The sequence below is a fragment of the Poecile atricapillus genome, chromosome Z, assembly GCF_030490865.1.
Source record: "Poecile atricapillus isolate bPoeAtr1 chromosome Z, bPoeAtr1.hap1, whole genome shotgun sequence".
Taxonomy (NCBI): domain Eukaryota; kingdom Metazoa; phylum Chordata; class Aves; order Passeriformes; family Paridae; genus Poecile; species Poecile atricapillus.
The window spans coordinates 61692245-61706657 of NC_081289.1; the positions used below are offsets into that span (position 1 = coordinate 61692245).

The following is a 14413-nucleotide window of genomic DNA, read 5'->3' on the forward strand; positions in this document are numbered from 1 at the left end:
GGCATTACATTACATTACATTACAATTACAATGTACATTACATTACATTAATCTGGTGGGGAGGTGTGGGGAGATCTGCAGTTGCTTGTTACCTCTGAAAAGAAGCATTGGAAGCCCAAATGGGAATGATTAGGGCACCAAAAAGAGCTGATAATATTTCCTAATCAGAGAAAGTCTTTCTCCACATAGAGGAAACTCTTTGATGTTATGCCTTAAAGTGACTGCTTCATAGTTCAAATGGTCACATTAGAAATGGGGTTTCTATTCTCAGCTGTCTCAAATGCAGATATTTTTCCAGTAAACTGATTCCTCATTTCCTAAGATCTTGTTGACTTAGGTTGAATTCCTGAAGGAAAGCTGAGGATATTTTGCTTCCCTTGGGCATTAGGAAGATCCCCTCTGATGGAAGCAAACCTTAGTGGGAAGCACTGCTGAAAATTAAACCAATGCTGTCATCTTTACTTAGGCAAGATTCCTTTATAAGTCAAGAGTGGTTTTGCTCCAGTAATTGCTGTAGGGCCAAAATGACTCATGTTGGTGCTCACCCAGGGGACTTCTGTCCTCACAAATCACTGCACTCCTAAGTTTTGGACTTTATTGCTCCTGCTCCTTTCCAGCAAGACTCTTGGTCACCTTTGTAGCAGTGGTTGCACTTTCTCAGAGATTGAGAAAGGCTCTGGGTCCTGAGGAGCACAGTGAAGGAACAGAGTCCTGGGCTGAGGGTGAGCCAGTGGATGTGGTTCCAGAAACACCAGTCTTCCCAGAATGGTTTCTGAAATGCAGAGGTAGCACCCTAATCAGGGAAGGCATTGAGACAGAATGCAGAAATAGTTGTAATGCTAGCAATCAAAGACAGAGCATCAGAGCTCATCTGAACTCCTGAGTATTCCCCAGCCTCCAATGCTGCTATTGGAGTGAAGGGCCAAGGAAAAACCTGCAAATATGGCTAACCCTGACTACTGTCATTGAATGGACTTTGATGGAAAAAGATGTTTGGAGGTGTTGTATGATGGAGCACCTATTTGCTCTTACTGAAAGGGCTTCCTTGGTATAAGCAGCTTGGGATGAGGAGGGTGTATTTCCATCAGATTTCAGTGGGGAAGATATAAGTTAAACTGATCAGAGGATTAAAGGGCAATGGTCTCAAACAGGTGGATATTTTCCATTGGAAATGTGCGTTTGAACAGACAGTCTGAATCTTTTAATAATGTTAGTGGAAATTACATGTTTCACTTGAATTACCATCAGCCATCAAAATTTTCACCTTGCTCTGACAGGAAGTCAATGTGACGAGTGTCCTAGTGGGTTCTACAAAAATCCCAGCAGCCCTGGGCTTGACTGTGCGCCATGTCCCTGCAATAACAACATTGATTTGACAGACCCAGAGTCCTGTAACAGGGTCACCGGGGAGTGCACCAAGTGTTTACACAACACCCATGGAGCAAACTGCCAGTTCTGCAAGCCAGGTTATTTTGGCTCAGCCCTCAATCAAAGCTGTCAAAGTAAGTAAAAGCACTGCAAGTCTGTTTTACTACCAAGAAAATGTTTTTAAAAAATAGACTATAGGAAAAAGCTAGATCTTGGAGGGAGGGCAAAAATAAAGCAGAGAAACAGAGCAAAATATAAGAATCACAAATCTATTTCTCTATTTGCTAAATATAAATGTATCGGTGATACAAATAACTTAACATGGCATCTATTAAATTCTTTGTCATCCAAGTCTCACTAAATCTCACAGTGAATATCACTCCTAGGAAATACTAATTTATGAAATGAAAACAATACTCTCTGTTAGAAAAATAAATGTGCATTCAGCTTATTCAGGAAGTAATCAAAAGTAAAGGAATCACTGATAATTGTTTATCCATGTTTCTGGCTGATGCCAACTAAACCCAGTTAGAGCTCAGTTAACCAGATGATCTCTTGCTGAACTTCCTGCCTTAGCAGTTGTTTTCATTAAGTGGCTAGAGTAAGAGTGTTCAGGCAATTTAATGGATTCTATGAGGACATGTCAGTAACTGAGCACTTTGAAAAGAAGAGTGGTAGTGTAGGGAAAAGCAAGGCACAAGCTTCTTCCCAATTTTTCTCTATACTCGTTTTCACAGATGTGCCTGATTGAGGATTTAATTTTTATGGCCAAGATGATTATAAATATAGTCAAGAAACTGTTTTTCTGGGAATCTCTAAAATACGTTCCAAGCCCATCCCTCATTCATTCTTGGAAAATGTTAGAAATCGTTAAGCATAAACTTTTGGCTCCTCACAAGGAAGGCTTCTTATCTTACTTGACTTACTGGGGATTCCCATGCTAGATAATGCCTACTGTAAATCAACTTATCCTTACCCAACATATTTAACATTGCATTCTAATAAGATTCAAAATTCACTGAGCCCTCATTTTTTGTGCCTGTATTAAAAGTGCTGAACATTCACAGTAAGTTTTCTCAAAGCCATATATAAATTATTACAGAAAGACAGGTAATGTGTATGAGATTAAACACGTTCAAGGTCACTAAAAGTAATGCTACAGCGTGGGCTTTATATCCAGTTCTGATTGTCCATCAGCTGTCTGTATTACTGTCTGCTGTAGTAATTGTCCTTCTTTTTCCAGGCTGCACATGCAATCTGGCAGGTGTTCGCCCTGCCATGTGTCCGGGAGGGGACGCAGCCTGCCTGTGTGACCCAGCCACAGGAGCTTGTCCTTGCCTGCCCAATGTGCTGGGTGCCACATGTGACCAGTGTGTCTCTGGCTACTGGGACCTGGCTAGTGGAAAAGGATGTCAGACCTGTGACTGTGATCCAAAAAACTCCCAAAGCAACCAGTGCAACCAGGCAAGAAAATTACTCTGCTTTCCAGAAATCAGGGTGCTGGTGTTTTGACACGGAAAAGTGTCGATCCTCTTATAAATGAGGACGGGTTTTTTGTCATGTTCCCTGAAAACAAAAAATTCTTTGGAAGTCTGTAGTTGGTGCAATCACACTGTGAGTAATTAAATCCAAAGTGTTGTTCTGATAATGTGGCTTTGCAGCTTGCAACAATTTCTCATGCATGTTGCTTCTTTGTCAAGTGGATCTTAGAAATACTTCGTAAAAAAATGTCACAGGAAAAAAATGCCTCATAAATACGCATATATGGAAGAAGGAAATTCAAGCTTGGACCCAAGAGTCTTATGAGTATTAAGCTTTATATGTTTATTTTCAAAAAGTAGCAGCCGTGGCCATTACATTAATCATGCCTCATGTATCATACTGCTAGAGTACCTTTTCTCATATTTAATTGCTGTGCACATTTTAGGGCTAAAATGTAGAAAAAATTAAACAGTGTTTCAGACTAGAGAGGTGAAATTGTGGTCCCATGGAGTCAATAGCAATTTTGCCATTGACTTCAGAGCACCAGGAGCTTAACCTAAAGTCTTGCTGATGCGTTTGCACATTTTTCTTTCAATATGCTCTCTGTTTGTTCCAGTTTGTTCCAGTAGATTTATAATTTTTCATAGCAAATTTAGTTCTTGACCTCAAAGAACTACTAGCAGTTATCGAAGTTGTAATTCCCTGGAGTTTAATTTAATAGCTGATTTACAGAATAATCATTCTAAGGCAATGTGCATAATATACCCTCAAGATTTTCAGCTGAAATTGATATATCATGTAGTTTAAAGCTGAAATGTTAAGATGAGTACTTAGATCCAGCAAAAATAAAAAATAAGTCTGTTTTGCAAAGGAAAAGAATCAGATCATAGTCAGAGGATGAGTTCTCAATCAGCATCAGTAGACTGGATTGTACAAAATCCCTGACATCAGTAAAGTAAAGCAAAACCATTTCTCAGAGTGCATTTTGTTTTCAGGACCTTCAGGAAGAAGACAGGAAAGTTGGGCCAATACTGTGTAAACCATAGTGTTCAAAGACTGTGGGCGAGCAGTGCTGCCACAGTCCTTGTACAGCTGAAATAATGTCTATCCAGCCCTATGGCTCTGCTGGAGGTTACTCAAACCTGTCTTTACAGCTTACAGGCCAGTGTCCATGTAAGCCAGGTTACAGTGGAAGATGCTGCAATGAATGTGAGGAAAACTACTTTGGCAATCCCCAGATGTACTGTGTTTGTAAGTATTATTAAATGGGACAACTGGATTAGAAACTGCCTTGACATAAATGCTTACCTTTTATATTCACAGGGAAGACAAGGCATGCATGTAGAGAAACAGCCTTTCATATGTTTGTGTGTAGGAGATGGACAAGTGTTTATATTATTTATCTATATTGTTGTTTCAATGGTTAAGATGGAAGTCAGAGATGAAGAAGAGCCACTACTGTGCAGTCCACCTTGCTCTAACTCAAACACTGGTTTTCTTTTAATATCTTGAAATGCATTAATCCTACAGAAAAGGAACAACTGGATGTAACCTGCTGTTCCTTTCTTGCAGCATGTGAGTGTAACCTGGAGGGGACCCGCCAGCCCACATGTGACAAAGCCACTGGCATGTGTAACTGTCGTGCTGGTGTCACTGGCCGGCTCTGCGACCAGTGCGGCCGCGGCTTTGAGAAGGACTTTCCATCCTGCCATCAGTGTCATCTCTGTTTTGATCAGTGGGACACTGAAATTGCTGCTCTTGCTCTGACTGTGCAGGGGTTAATGAGGTTTGCAGCAAAGCTGGAAGATAAAGGAGGACGAATGCCCAGCTGTGATATGCGCTTCAAAGCCTTTGAAGATGCCATTTCTGAAACTGAACGCATTTTGAGACATCCTGTCCTTTCACTTGAGGCCCTCTCAGGCATCAGGGATTTTCAGAGCTACCTTCAGTAAGGGCTAGGTTGCTCCTGAAAAAATCCCTTAGCTGAGAAACTGTCTTTCCCCAGACTCCACCAGCCAAGTCCACATATCAAGTCCTACTTCTGATCAGCATACAGATGCTGGTCTACTAAATCACTGTTTTCAATAGATCTGAGACCAAAATAATCCTTAATATAAGCCTAACCCATACAGACATATACTTAAATGCAGAAATTTTTTAGTTCATACTGAGGGCTTTCTAAATAAGCCATAAAATTAAATGTTTCTGTATATTTATAAATGTATCTCTTGCCCTCTAAAATATTGTGTAACTCAGTTCTAGTTTAAGAACAATTTGGTCTGACTTATGCATAACCGTCTTTTCCCCTTCAGACAAAAAGTTGCACAGATGGATCCCCTTCACAGTTTTCCCTTTGAGTTTCCTGACCTTAACAAGGGCATAGAAGATATTGGAGAAGAAGCTAATCTAGTTTTTGAATTTCTACAAGAGAAAATACATCTGCATCAAAGTTTTCAGTACTTGAACTTAAAAGGTAAGCCAGCAATGAAATAAAATGGGTGGACATTTTCCCTGAAATTTTGGAATTCTTTCTCATCGTTAAACCATACAACATTTCAAAGATCCTTAGATTTTATGTTCCTATGGTAGCACAAAATTGTTGACACTAACAACATTTTATATTGACTTTCCAAATTCTCTTTTATCTTAAAATTCTGTGACTTCTAGCATCCCAAATTTCAGATGCATGTGTCAGGGTCACATCAGTCAGAAGTCTCATAAACTAAACCCAAATGCTTACATCAGGATACAAAAGAAACCCTGTTTCACAGTACAGACTCACATGCAATAGAACAGCAAAGGATTCCCCCACCATGTTTGACTCCTCTTGCTCATAGGGGTACTTAAAGAATGTTGTACAGGAATGGTTTATTTAGTTAAACCATAGTGTCATAGTGCAGCTTCTTAGTGTTCCCATGGGAAGATGACTTTATGAAGATGACTTTATGTGGGACAGAAGTAGCTCTCGATCATCAAATATGAGAAAGCAGAACTGAGCTCCTTGGCATTTTTGAAATAATTACACCCTCTGTGCTTGAGCTAAGTGCAGTCTCCATCAGCTGCTAATAGATGTAATGATGATGTCCCACACTAATTTCTGGAGAAAAATGGGGATATATCAGGCAGGGATCTTGAACAGATGCTAGACCACCCACAATGGCAGGGGATAGTCAGCAGAATCCTCTCCACAGACATGGCTGCCAAGATACAAACCCCCAGGAGACAGGGTGCTCACCACAGAAGACACAAGGTACAAGCAATATTGCTCCCACTTACAGTTCCTCTGTGTTTCATTCAGGCAAGAAAATCTTGGCCCAGGCAGGTTTTGTGGGTTTAAAAAAACAAAAACAAAACCAAAAACAAATAAACAAAAAACAAACAAAAAAACCCCAAAAAACCAAACCAAAACAAAATATAAAAAAAAAAAAAAAGGAAAAGTCAACAAAATGCAAAGTGGAGGGAATGGAAGAGGGGAAAAGAGAGATTTACTAAGATTTAGGGCTCCCTTGCCATGTTGTACTTGGCAGCCCCCTGGGGCAGCTCCTTGTCTCAGGTCCCTCTGCAAGCAGCCAGCACAGCTCTCCCAGGCTCTGCTTCTCAGTTCAACTGAGCCTTGCACAGACTGAGAAAGGCAGAAAGGCAAAGAAACAATAAATCCCAGGGAGGTCAGTGGATGCAGAGCTGAAACAGCCATGGTGCTCTTTGGTCACATTCCAAACCCACTTCATCTTTTGGCCTCTGGATAGATAAACAGCCTATAAAAAGCACATGGGAGTGTGGGGAGGGAAAGACCTTGAATTGAAGATACATTTCCTATCAAGGCCACAAATATTTATGGGTTCTGCTACCAAGCACAAAAATAACACTTACTTCAAGATAATCAGCTTTTCTGATACCCAGGAGAGAGACTGGCTCCTCACTCCATCTTCATTTTGGAACAGCAGCATATCCTATATATGTCTCTGTCTTTTTGCTGGGGTAGAGCAGGATATGGCTACATACACCACATCTGGCACTTGTGCTCTAGACACACACACAGAATGAGCTCCTGCCTATGTCTCTGCAAAGGATCAGGAGTTGTATGCCCTCCTCACAGGCATACATGACCTGGAAACATCAATATCTAATGATAAATTAAAACCATTGGAAAAAAAAAGACACAAGTGTCCTTTAAAGAACTCTGCAGTCTATGAGATCTCATTAAATTATGGCTTTCTCGCATTGGCCCTGGCTTTGCAGCCAAGTACAGCAATGCAGTGAGAGAAGCTTCCTAGGCTGCTGTAAATCATCCCTGGGCTAAGACACTGTGTTTAATGTAGAGGAACTTGGAATCTCTATAGCTCCATCAAAAACCAAACGTGGAAAATGCATTAAGGCCACTTAATGGAGAGCTGAACCACTGTGAAATATTTCTGCAATGGAATTGTTGCACAGAAAGAAGTGTCTGGCATAGATGAGGAGTTACAGCAGTCTCTTGCCAGGTATTTTGAACTAAGGGCTAACTTTAAACTGTATATTGTTTCCAAGAATTACAAGATAAATAAATATCCCTGATTCCACATGCTAACTGAACATTATTCAGCTTCAGTCAAAGTACAGCCAAGGGCTTTAGAGCCTGAACCAAAGCACACAGGATTTGAGTGTCTTGTCTTCAACTAGTAACTGAGTCAGTTACCAGCACAAAGAGAGATGTCAATCAGAGACCTCTAATGCTTTTTCACTGCTGACACATCAATTCTGGCTCTGGGCATATTTCTGCCTAGGAATGTGGGGACAAATCTAGGCTCTCTGGGAAACCTTGACAGCAGCAGTAACAGCTTTAAATTATGTGTGTTGCAAAGGGCCTGAATCCTTTTCTCAGACTACTAATCTGCAAAAAATGTAATATTCTCCAACCCTTTTGAGCCTACTTAAGGAAAAGCTGTCACTAACCAAAGAAGATTCTTGCTGGAAAGCATTTTTTGCCTGGCTTATAAGCCCATGGTGGAAATGCTTTTTTTTTAATTCATCAGTCCTGAAAGTGGATTTTCTAGAGACAAAAAATGCCTCATATGTTCCCACTTGTACTGTAAATTTTGGTCTCAATCTAGCAGAACACTTAATTCTTGGGTGCTATGCTGAACAGAAAGAACAGACGCTTTCCTGACTCACAATCAGGGAGCTGATCATTTAATGACAACTGGCAGAAACAGTTTTTCTGCCTAAAACATAATAAAAGTCAGGAGCTTCTATCCAATCATGAATGGCAGCAATGCATAAGCGACTGATGAATGCAGATCAGTAACAGGTAGTGTCAATAATGGGATCTCCTTCACACTTTTGGCTATTCTGTTGCCTTCTCATACACCTTAGCATTCTGTGGATGACTTAGGACCCACCATAGTTTCATCTAGTTTAGCAGGTTTTATGAGCATCAATAACTATTTCTATTTGGCAACTGAATAAGTAAAGGATTCAAAAGCTTGGCTGAGGAAATGATAGTTCCTGTTCTTTCCCACTGCTCCAAATCAAACACCAGTAAATTACTTGTCACTTGGCAATTGTCCAGGATTCAAGTAGATGCACAAACTGAATGCAACCAATTGCAGTTGGTACTAAACCCTATTTCTGTTGGTGCAGAGGCCATCAGCAACATTAGAAAACACTCTGAAGTATCATTGCTGGCAGAACAGAAGACCAGGGGGACAACCCCTGTTGTAAGACACTCAGAGAAGACCAGGAACTATGCACTCGCTATGTTGGACCATCGGGTCTTAAATGCAAGCAGTGTGCTGCAACAACTCAGAATGATCAAAAGCCCTGGCATCCAAAACTTGAATGAAAAGGTAGGCTCTGTGGATTTTGAATGAAAATCCATGTTGTTTGAAAAAAACAGCAAAAAAACCAATCCAACACCACCCCCCCCCACCCCCACCCCACCCCCCCCTCCCCCCAAAAAATGCTTTTTTTTATGTTGTAGTAGATTTTATTTTAAAAGGGTGCTTACATGCATTTTTAAGTCTGGAAAATGTCACTTTCTTGCCACAGCCATGCAATCCCATTAAAAACAGCTGCACTTCTCAGCTGTAGTTATTTTCAACCTTTTGGAAGCCATTGTTCCCAGCACAAGGAACTGTTCAAGCACTCTCTAGTCTCAAGAGGATATCAGGGTAATTTCAGAAAGATTAATGCAAACCTCCTCCGTGAGTAAGTTAACCTAAGCAGAGTGACTTTGTCCTGGAGTGGATAGGGAGTGCTCACATATCCTTTGTGTCACCTCTGGGAAAGAAGGGGATTTCTGTTCTGCAGGGCAGCAGTAAATACCTCATAGTAGTAACTCATGACAAATCTGGAAGAGGTCATCCACCTAAGACTTTAGGTTCCATATCTGTGTCAAAATATATGGAGGTCTAGACGTGGCACCTTGTTCTGCTCTGTTAGAGGTTACCTGGATCCTTTAGAAGACATTGACCCGTGGTCTGGATATAATTAGGGAACAGTTTCAGCCCTTTTTCCCAAGAAGAGTGAAGCAAGGGTCTTCGTGCAACACATGGAGCCTAACAAATGGCTCCTGCAAGGCTGCTCAGAGTCATGGGCTGCCATTGCATCCTTCAAATCAGGGGAGAGGGACCTGTAACTAGCAGTGATACCCATCTTTAAAAGGACCAGATGCTGTGTTTTAGGGAAAATCCCATCCTATATTCAATGTTCATATGATATCAAACATCTTCCTTCCTTCAGGAATGTATCTCAGACCCCCAGAGGAGTCCTGACATAAGCATCTTCATTATTGCAGATCTGTGGTGTTCCAGGAGACCAGCCATGTGCCACAGCAGCCTGTGGGGGAGCTTTGTGCCAGGACAGTCATGGACTAAGGCAGTGTGGAGGCCCAGACTGCACTGGAGCTCTTCCTCTCTCCTCTGAGGCCTTCAGGAAAGCTGAGGAGACTGCTGTGTTGCTAAATAACTTGACTACTCAGCTACAGGAACCTGAGAATCAGGTGCTGTATATCAAATCTACATTTGTTCAGTAAAATGGATGGAGGATGAGATTTAGGAGGTTACAAATCTACAAAATCTCACCTGCTCTTTGGACAAAGAGCACTGACATAGTGATGGAGTCTGTCCCAACATCATAGATCTACCATGATTCAGTACCAGGTGCGAGGCCCACCAAAGGATTGGCTTTATCTAGATCTTCTTCCTCACAGCTGCTAAGATTTCAAAAGTCATGGTGCCCTGTGTCTATGGGAGTCAGTGGAGTCAGGCTAGTATTGTCTATATTTTTACTGGGAAGGATTTAAATGGCACCATTTGTCAGTAGCCTGACATGCTTATTGCAGTGGGATTACTGCTGTGCATGGCATTCAGATCTATTTATACAACTTCATACTACTCTTATGGTTGCCAATAAATTACTTTTGAAAATAATTTCAAGATTAAGCTTTTCTTCCCCCAGGAATGTTTAGGAGGGCATCAATTAGTTGACTATACTGCACAGTTACAGTGAAAAATAATTCAAGCAAAGTGTGGCCAAAGAAACAAACCAGACAAATCCCAAAACACCAGTAAGAAGTTTGTTCTTATTAACAGTCAGAGATGCCTGTTACAGTTATAGGCAAAGCACATTTTCCAGCAGAAATTACATTCTGCTGTGGCTTTGTTCTGTCGCTGCAGGATGCCTGGGCATCCATTTCCTCTTTTTAAAATGCACATGATACTGCATCCCAGCCAGCAGGGAAATTGGGGCACCGCCCTGGGGCCCCAGGACACAGAGAGGCAGCAGCCAAAGGCATCTGCCGAGCCAGGGAGAGCCAGCCAGGCTGCTGGGACATCGCCTTTGGTGCGCACAAACCTCAGGCACTTCTGTGATAATATGAGTGAACTATTCTGAGACGTGTCAGAAATAAAAACATCAGCATTTTTCTCGTTGCATGGGGAAAGACAAAATCTCTTCCCTCTGCAGACCACAGGTGTACCTGGGCCACTCTTGAAGGCAAAGCCCCTACCAAAGTAAAATACGGTTGGAATTTAATAATTAATCTGAAGTTCTCACTTAAATTATCAAGAACACTAATTTAGTGGTGAAATGTAACTTTCAAAAACAAGCCTTGAACTATAACTTCCTTGTGTCCTCTTCAAGTGTTTTTTTAATAGCAAGTCCAAATGAAATGACAAATGAAATTACATCTTCTGTGATCAGATCTGAACTTTATAAGATCTGCTTTGATTTGAATCTGATCAATGACAAGCTGCCATACTGCAATGACTGTCGGTACTCTTTTTTAGAAGCAGAAGGGGGTTGTGGTTTAGCAGTGGTTGCAGAGAGAAAAAAATACTTGAATTAGGCTTTTTCTGAGGCCAGATGAAGACCAAGATGTAGCAGCTTCTGGTGTTCCCCAAGGGGAATCCTACTACTTTCCACATCAAATGATTCCAGCTGAGGCTTGGATCAAAATTACCTTTGTGTCAGAGCCCAGCTTGCAAAGCAATGACAGATAACCTACAGAAAATGGCACTGCTGTTTCTAATATTTCCAGGTTGAAAGCATTAGAAAAATGGCAGAAGACAGCAAACTGAAAGGCTCACAACTTAATGGGCAGCTGGAGATGGCTATGAGTCAAATCGAAGCTGATGGTGAGATCACTAAGGAGTTCATCCGAAAAGTGAAAGACTTCTTGTTAGGTAAATAAGTGCTGTTCTTTTGACTAATTTTTCATAAATATATTCCAATATAATGCAGCATGATAGACAGACAGATGATCTAGCTGTATATGTATGAGATTTCTTATCTACCTCTTGAGCTGTGTAAACTTTTTCTAGTGCTTCTTTCTCCCAGGTGACAGTACTTTGTATCAATTTTACAATATATTGGTTACATTCTGATTATCATCTTTTATTACTGTGTTTAATTTGAAGTAACTCCTGCTGTTCTTGGTTTATCTGAGTAAAGGACTACTAAGATAATTTCACACAATATATAATGGCCAGGCACATCCAATGCATCCTCAAATTGTTATTCTACCCCCTTCCTCCAGGCCCATAAATAGAGGCTCTCGGTAGGGAGCGTGGGAATTAGGACACATCCCACTCCATCGTCTCCATAAAGCTGTAACTCAAAGAATGAAAGGATTCTGGTAGAACTTCACTGCTCTCATAAAAAAAATAACAAAACAACCGTATATACCCTAAAAATTTTCCACTCTTGGGACTGCAGAAAAATGCTGTAGGAAACAGATCCTAAAGTTTTTAACCATATGCACATCAAAGGGTTCAAATGTGGTAGGATTTTCTTTAATCTCTTCAGTGCAGCTGATCTCATAAATTTCTATGGGTTGCAGTCTTTTGGCATTCATACCTCTACATCCAAATGGGAGCAAGGGCAGAAGACAGAAGACTTATTTTTTTCAGAAAAAAATTACATTATTTTATTGAATTGAAAGATTTAGGTCCATTTTGTTTCTTAAGAGTCTCAAATTTTTATTGATAGCACTGAAAATTCTATCTTTCACTCTTTCTTTGTTTCTTAGTAGACATTCAGCATTCATTAACAATTATAAAAGAATTTTTTTAAATCTTTGCTTTGTTAATTGAAGTTTAAGAACAGGAACAGCTGAAAAGCCTACGGTTACATTAAATCTGCTGTAGTCAACATTGATGTGAATGGTGATTTTGGACGAATATATGGCTACAGAAAATAACTCTCAGGAATGCACTACTGTTTGCACACTAAATATCTTCTATTTAAATCTTGCTGAATTAAATTACTCTGGAGATTAACACAACCATTTAATATATTGCAACTGCTTTATCACACAAGGTCTTGTCTATAAACAGAAGTGAGCAGAAAACAAAACTGATGATGTGACTTCTCAAGGCATTGACTATTCAACTGTGCATGCCTCTGCCTCTTAGCAAAGAGCTAGGACAAGCTCATTTGTAATGGGAATTGTCAAAATATGTTTTTTTCTGTTGTAAATTCTAATTCTATGCAAGTCTGACCCAAGTTCCCTCTGCAGCTTAGCCTTTCTCATTAACCAGCAAAGGAACCACTTTCTCAATATTGTGGCAACTCCAGGGAAGGGATTACATCCACTGGCCAGCTTGGAAATCTCCATTCACACCCCAGCCTCACCAGCACCTCTTTGATCTATGGGCCAAGGGAGAAATGGGCTCTGACACATCTAGCTGTGCTGGGCACTGATTTAAAACCCTCCATGGCCTCTGTCCTACATCAGAATTTTAATAACTTAGTTCAAAGTGGGTTCAAATCCTCATTTCAGCCAGTTCTGACAACACTAACAGCAGTACCTGGAAGCATAATATTAAATTACAAAATTTTGGGGATAATTCTCTTACCCCCTGGCTGTGCCTGTCAGCTTTACTCTCCCACGTAACTCAAAGGGTAGGCAGCCATAATGACCATTTCCTGGGAGGAAGGAGCTACTTCAGGATACTCACAGCTCCATTTCTGTTGCAGATGAGAGTGCACCTCCAGAAGACATTGAGAAAGTGGCAAATTATGTTCTACAAATAAACCTTCCCCTGGCTCCTCAAGAGCTCACACGCATGCTTGGCAAACTCCAAAGCATTATGAACCACTGTGAGAAGTACAAACTGAATAATAAGAGAAACATAAACAGGGAGGATGCTCAGACGCTGCTGGTGGAGGCACAAGAAGCTGAGTAAGTAGAGTATTCTCATACTGGTGTGGCAGCTCCAGCTGGGGTACCACTGTGCACAGGATGACTGCTCCATACCCCTGGCAGTATCCCAGTAACACTGGAAGGAGAGCTCAGATGGAGATTTGCATTTTCCACAGGGCCTCTCCAGCAGGAAGGAGCCATAGCTGCTTGTGCTGCAGGAGCCAGCATGCTGAAAGGAAGCAGCTCCTGACAGCTCTGGCTCCTCTTCCTGCTGAGTCAGAGAGGCCAAAACAGCTATTTAATTCCACCTTGGAGCTGGTGGAGCATTACATATGGCTTACCGGGTGGTTTGAATAAGGGTGAGAAAGACCCAACAAGAGAACATACATGTTCATCTATAAGTCTTCCCTACTAGCAGTGCACCACCAGGCAGCCAGAGGCATCGAACTTCACCCTGAGTACAGCAACTCAGGTGCTCCCCAACAAAGTCCTTTTCTGAGGTTTTGCTTTACCAATTTACCACAATTTTAATGGTTGTTTTTGGACTTGAGGAAACATTCCTGCATGACATCATGGGTACATTTCAAACATGTTCTTGTTTTGCTCACTGCACCACGATATGACACACACTTCCTTTTTTCCATTTTAGCAAAGCAGCTAAAGCTCTTACGCCAGTGGAAGAAATTAATAATAAATTTAAAAATGTTGTGAAGTCCCAAGGGCACTCCAAAAACACCATCATGAAGTTAAATGAAGAGATACAAGTCATCAGAACACAAATCTCTCAGGTATCTTGCTGCAAATATTTTAATTTATTTGCTATATTTATTAGAAAAAGACACTTCATTCTGAAGTTTCCTTAATATGAACTTAAAGAAATAAAACCAGAATGTGGCACAGATATGACACCAATTTGATACTGCTTAAGGGTCTCTTAAT

The 14413-nt window shown here is 40.9% G+C and overlaps 1 protein-coding gene across 1 annotated transcript in view; it reads left to right on the top strand.

Annotated features, from left to right (window-relative positions):
* The window catches only part of LOC131572730 (laminin subunit beta-4-like), a 41237-nt gene that overhangs the window by 22962 nt on the left and 3862 nt on the right, over positions 1-14413 (top strand). Inside the window, exons 22-31 of the mRNA XM_058826037.1 lie at positions 1278-1502; positions 2612-2832; positions 4005-4101; positions 4423-4798; positions 5163-5323; positions 8470-8675; positions 9626-9829; positions 11369-11513; positions 13309-13513; positions 14124-14262. Coding sequence (XP_058682020.1) covers positions 1278-1502; positions 2612-2832; positions 4005-4101; positions 4423-4798; positions 5163-5323; positions 8470-8675; positions 9626-9829; positions 11369-11513; positions 13309-13513; positions 14124-14262 — 1979 coding nt within the window. The remainder of the gene's footprint in view (positions 1-1277; positions 1503-2611; positions 2833-4004; positions 4102-4422; positions 4799-5162; positions 5324-8469; positions 8676-9625; positions 9830-11368; positions 11514-13308; positions 13514-14123; positions 14263-14413) is intronic.